This window comes from Ixodes scapularis, unplaced genomic scaffold (assembly GCF_016920785.2).
Source record: "Ixodes scapularis isolate PalLabHiFi unplaced genomic scaffold, ASM1692078v2 PGA_scaffold1__304_contigs__length_218370807, whole genome shotgun sequence".
Lineage (NCBI taxonomy): Eukaryota > Metazoa > Arthropoda > Arachnida > Ixodida > Ixodidae > Ixodes > Ixodes scapularis.
In genome coordinates, this window is record NW_024609846.1 from 212,437,003 (window position 1) to 212,442,930 (window position 5,928).

At 45.8% G+C, this 5,928-nt stretch overlaps 1 protein-coding gene across 1 annotated transcript; it reads right to left on the reverse strand.

Annotated features, from left to right (window-relative positions):
- Positions 1 to 998: 998 nt before the first annotated feature.
- On the reverse strand, positions 999 to 3,147 carry LOC115309865 (monocarboxylate transporter 12-B-like). The gene is made up of 2 exons (XM_040223291.1): positions 2,958 to 3,147; positions 999 to 1,879 (listed from the first exon to the last, which is right to left on the reverse strand). The coding sequence occupies exons 1-2, from the start codon at positions 3,145 to 3,147 to the stop codon at positions 999 to 1,001; spliced, it is 1,071 nt and encodes a 356-aa protein (XP_040079225.1).
- Between the last annotated feature and the right edge of the window lie 2,781 nt (positions 3,148 to 5,928).

The window sequence follows — 5,928 nt, forward strand, 5'->3', positions numbered from 1 at the left end:
CTTCGGTCAAAGCACGCGTACGATCGAATTACGCGCGCATTATGGTGATGCGAGAGCAGCGCAAGTACACAACACGCAGCAAAGGACAGCTCATTGTCCGCGCACCTTCGAAAATTACAACGATGCTAGGATAAATTCTATTCCCTTCGAACATAACCCGTGTCGCTCGCGTGAATCTTCCTTCTTCTGACGCGATCCGAGCGGTTATGTAGCACTTGTTTTCAAGCTTTGGTCGATGCTCGCTCTTCATTTGTAATCCAGATTTAAGAGACCTACCGCGGCGCTTATTTTCTTGTAATGACGAGGAAGCACAGCGTTGAGTGGAATTTTCGTGCTAAACATCTGCTCTACAACAATGCGAAATCTATGCGCGTGGTGTTGAAACAAAAGTCACCAAGAAAGCGGGAAAAGACCAAGAAAAACGGCTGTATGGCATGACAGGAAACAAGCGCTTTAGGGGGGCTTGGGAATTTGTCACGTGGCCAGTATTAATGATTAACTAAGAGAAACTAAAGATGTTTATGACGGCAAAGTTAAAATTTTGATTATATAGCAAAAACACGGCACGATACTCCGTTTTATCCGAAGTCCAAGGGCTCAACGCTTTTAGGCAATGAGGTCCATCGAGCTTTCTGGAGCGCGCTAGATCACGGCATTATCTGTGTTTATGTGCGTGTGTTACCATCAAATGATAAAATAAGTACGAAAAATGCACCGTAACATTGCGTTTTTAGTCTGTGCGTTTGTACTTGTGTTGCAACTATAGCTTTCGGCCCCGCTCGGAACTTAAGATGAAAGGGAGTGTAGACATCCTTCGAATCGCGGGCACCAAAACTGTAATTTTAACGTGTCGTCTCCATCAGTTGCTTGCATAACAATAGTACGTAAAGGAATGTTCAAATATCTGTGCAACCGCTAATCCCTTAAGATAGATGTACCTAGCCAGCAGCCCAACGCCGCCTAATCTAGCCTTCAGCGTTCTCTCAGTATTTGCCTAATCAATAAACTCTCACATACGAATGTTTCAGCTGCCACCACTTACCCACAATCCGAGGGTTCCAGAAATAAAGCGGGACCGACACAAGTCCACTTGTTGCGAGAAAGATTGGAATCTTTTCCACGCCGAGATAGTCCGCTGCAATCACAGTGCTCATGGTCATGAGCGTAGCTGCGGCCATTGCCAGGAGGAGCGAAACCAGCACAAAGAGTGGAACCGATGTGACAATGGGATAAAGAATCGCGGAAAGTCCGACAATTACGTAGCAAAACATCACCAGTGTACTCCGTCGCAAAAGCTTTCTGTCGGCAAGTAACGGAAGTCCCATGGCTCCGAGAAAATCAGTAAGGGAAGTGTAAACGAGGATAGAGGAGGCGGCATCCAGAGACATTTCTCTGTCCATGGCATAGTCTACTATGGTTGAAAAGAATATGCTCTGCGTGTATACAGTACTCAGACCTGCCAGAGCGACAATAAAGAACATGGGTCTACGGAAAACCGCGATGATGTGTAATACGGAGTATGGTCCCTGAAACTCTTTTTCAGTGCCCTCTAGTGTAGGCAGACTCTGACCTTGAGACTGACCGGGATCGCCCTCGTTTTTCGATATAGCCTTGTCTTTTTTTAGTTGTGGCTGTCTAAACCAGGGTGGTTCTTCAAGCAGAGAAATAAAAGCAGTCGCGTTTATCAACATTGCCCCTACGATCAAAAGCATTCCTCGAAAACCGTATTCTCTCTCTAAGAAGACCACCAGCTTTGGAAAAATTAAGCCAGAGCACGTTGCCCCCGCGTACCGAATACCACTTGCGATTCCTCTGTACTTGTCAAAATAAGCCAGCAAGACCGTATTTACTGCAATCATCGTCGCCCCTCTACCGCCGCCTGCAGAGGAAAGAAAATGAAAATCATTTTTGCTGTATAAATAAAGCAATTTCTTACTGCAGTTTGCACTATAGGCGACGAGCATACACGTACCAGCACATCAGTACACACTGCACACCATATTCTTTTTTTTTTTTTGCATTTGCGAGGGACACTAAACACCACTAATATCGTTTCTTAGTGGCATGCCAGTAAAAAACGTGTTTCAGTATAAAATCTGTCCAAAACTTGATAGCAAACAACATATTTTCGTTACCGCAGGCTGCAACTATCTCGAGAAATCAATTCAATGTCGCTAGATGTGTTAAATTCGGGAAACTATAGTGTTTGACCGGTGGTGCAGCCCCTCCCACATCTTTCCGCTTCAGCGGAGCGAACGATGGGGAGGACGCGACCTCCTCTTCAGCGGTCGTTCTGCTGAAGTGGAGAGATGTGGCAGGACTTTTCCCTGAATTCTTAACCTGTCACCGCCTATAGACAATATCTTGTTTCAATTGGACAGACGTTTATAATTTTTGAAGAAGGGAAGGCCTCTTACGTGAATATCGTTTTCAGTGGAAACTTGTCGAACCCGGCAAGCATTACATGAAAAAACAACAGCCATGACCAGGTGGCTTATTAACTTATATTTGTTCAGTTTTTAAGATTTATTAAAAAGCACATCGTATTTTCGACTTTTAGACACACAAATTAGGTCCTCCTACTGTCTACCTTCAAACTGTGAAAACGCGTCCTGAAACGCTTAAAAGAAGGAAGTTAAAAAAATAGTAATAAACCATTCGATTGTGACCTTCATTCAACACCTACCCAATTTTTGTGTATGCTCGATCTCACAAACCTTTGCAGTGCAAGCGTATGGCCCCGAGCGCGTGGCTTTGGAAAGTTCCTCCTATGCATGAGTTCTCGTACAAACATAATCATTCTGCGAAGCTAGGCCCACGCGCCTGTCCCTTTGGCTTTACTGCAGGCATTTGTGAGATGAAGTATAGCCTGCATGGTGTATGGCTTAAAAAAAAAACATTTTTTACACTATTTTCAGTCAAGCCCTCGGTAATTAATATACGAAACCTGTATTTACCGTGGATGAAACCATACGTAAAGTACAACCACTGGATGTTGGTGGCAAAGGCTGAGGCCACAATGCCAAACCAGAGAAGCATGCTGCCGACAATGGCGATTCGTGCGATGGAAACTCGTTGTTGAAGTAGCACAACAATGATGCCTGTATAAAGAAAAAGTGATTGCAGCAACTTTTTTTTTTGAGCCATCGCGCGAGCTAATGTTTTATTGTACCATTAGCATTACCGGAAAGACAAATATAATTTGGGATAAAGTTAAACTAACCAATCTATACAGCGTTTCCCCTCACGGTATACCGCAGAGATAGCTACACTCTTAGAAAAAAGAGTCAGTATAGACCTCCCTAAAGGGGGAACGCCCTTGACACATATGTTCCCTCAGAAAGGGAGAAACGTTAGTCCCTAAAGCAGGAAAGCAAAAAATTCTCCGTCGCCTGCATTTCATTATGGCGGCCACGAATCGAGCAAATCGAACTCAATAAGGCTCAACGAGAACACTAAGTACGGAGCAAGAGGAGCAGCAAATAAAAACGTAACACGAGCTTTCTGCGAACAGTATTTATTTCCGAGGCCGGCTTACCCCTGCAGGTAAAGAAACTTACGTTTCGAAAGCATGCAGTCACTCAGTCTTCTCATCGTCAGCACTGCGATGTTAAACGGAGACAACCGGCACCCAGTTCGCGCACTCTATGTCTTACCTTTGCTATTCCTCGAGCCACGATTCCTTCGTCAACCGTTGCGTCAACCGCACATCACGGAGGAGTGGTAAGCCATTCGCCCGCAAAACCAAAAGCCGCTCTCAAGAAAAGCAAATCCGAAGCAACCTCTTGGCTTATCTCACACGGTAACACGAAATTATGACGTATTGCCACCAGATGGCAAGGTCAAGCCGAGTAACGCAGCCGAGTAATCGCAAGTAGCTAGGCTAGGTGGCGCTAGGTACCACCAAATTCATGTTCTACAAAAAAATATTTTAATTTTTTCACGTCACCTTTGCGTTTCATTATCATCGGGAATCTCTATTATACCAACATGTTTACATATTACGCATACTGCAAGCATCAGGTGAACATACATTGAGCGCATACACATACATGGCACATCACATACACACATCAACACTACGGCACACTAACCCGAACACTACACCCGAGCTTCTGCGTTTCCGTCTTTTGTACTGGTCGTTTTGAACGTACGGAATTTTTCGGTGACTCCCTATGCAATAAAAAATATTCAGAACGTGTTGACTTATTTCCAGCAATGTCATACATCAAAGAGTATTTTTAATGGTTCAGGGGATGAATCTCTTATTAAAAAAAAAAATCGCTCGATCATGCCGTAAGTATTTGGACGCCAATGAATCGAGCCGCTTCAATGCAGTTCCAAGCCACGAGTTTGTTTCCCGGCACGGCACTTTGCAGCCAGTATTTCTATTGTAGTGTTTGTTTTCCTATTTGTGCTGTTCGCGCACGGCTGCAATTGCCGTCTTGAATTAATCTCTGTAGAGCGAATATTCACTCAGCTGGAAGTGATGCTTCACGGACAGAGAAATCGCTTTCCGATCAACTTGAATGCAGTCAAAGCCGCGACTTGCGGCATGTGTTAAGTGTACGCAGCTACGCCGTTGCGAGCTCAAAAACTTCTAGCGCTCATCCCAGCGCGCCACTTGGAGGGCAGTTTCTCCAGGAACCGTGGTATATTTAAACAGTACAATAAAGAATAGCGTTTTTTTCCATTTTATATGTTTTTTTTTAATGCTAAAATTCCGTTGTAAATATACGTACTTTCCGTCATAATTTCGTACTGTTCAGTTTTTCCCCAGAGCGCAATCGCTCTCGGGTTCCGACAGCCATATTGACCACTGTACCAGCCGAATGCAGCTAACGGAGTTCCGGGTTGGGCCGATAGGGGCGCCGCGTCGCTGGCTTCTCTGTCATACGTCCATCCAAAGAGCGGATTCGTAGGTCTACCCAGCCGACTCCGACCAAACTGTTATGCTCCTATTCACCGCTATGACTTTGAGCGCTGGCGACGTGTATATGATCTTCGCTACCGGAAGCGAAGCAGTCTGGGCTCTTTCGACCAATCACTAAGGGCGAGAGGAAACGACCGGAACGACCGTTTTTTTTTGTTTTGTTTGCGCTCGCCCTTGTCACTCCAAGTTTTCAAACTGTTCCGCGCGTGCTGAAATCGAAAGTGCGAATTTTACGGCAGTACTAGCAGTACGGTGCAATGCTGCTGTGCGCTTATAATTATTAGTGACGTACGTCTTTAATTTGACAGAGATTCTGCCGAGTGTGTTGCGTGCCTCATGACGGCGTATTGCGGAGTCTACAGCGCGGCGAAGTGGTGTAACAATTCTTCAAAAGACCTCGGAGTGCTTATTTTTCCGGTTTCCAACAGGCGACAGGTGAACCTCTACAGGGTGAAACAAGGAGACGGGAGGCTCATTAAATCGACCGCAAAATTCGGTTTCTTAACCTATCACGCTACGACTTTGTGCAGCGTTGCCCACAGATGGTGCATTTCTTTTTTTGTAAAATTTGCAAAGAGCAAACTTACCTGAGGAAAAAGTAAAGAAAGAAAAAGGCTTAGCTCCTATGGAAACGCAGCGAAGTCACCGGTCTTCAAACAACACGGCGCCGTTTCGCACGGGAGACAAGAGATGGCGCAACGAACGCCACCAACGAACGAGCATACGGCGCCGAGAGCCGGCGTTTTTAGCAGACGATCTTTTCGACTCAAAAGCGGCGCGCGTTCCGCAGGCGGCAACATTCGCAGAAACAAAAACAGGCGCGGTAACAACAAGGAACTACAGTTCCTTGTCTGCTAAAGACGCCAGCTCTCAGCGTCGTATGGTCCTTCGTTGGCGGCAGTTGGCGTCGCGACCGCTCGCGCCATCTCTTGTCTCCCGTGTGAAACGGCGCCGTGTTGTTTGAAGACCGGTGGCGTCGCTGCGTTTCCATAGGA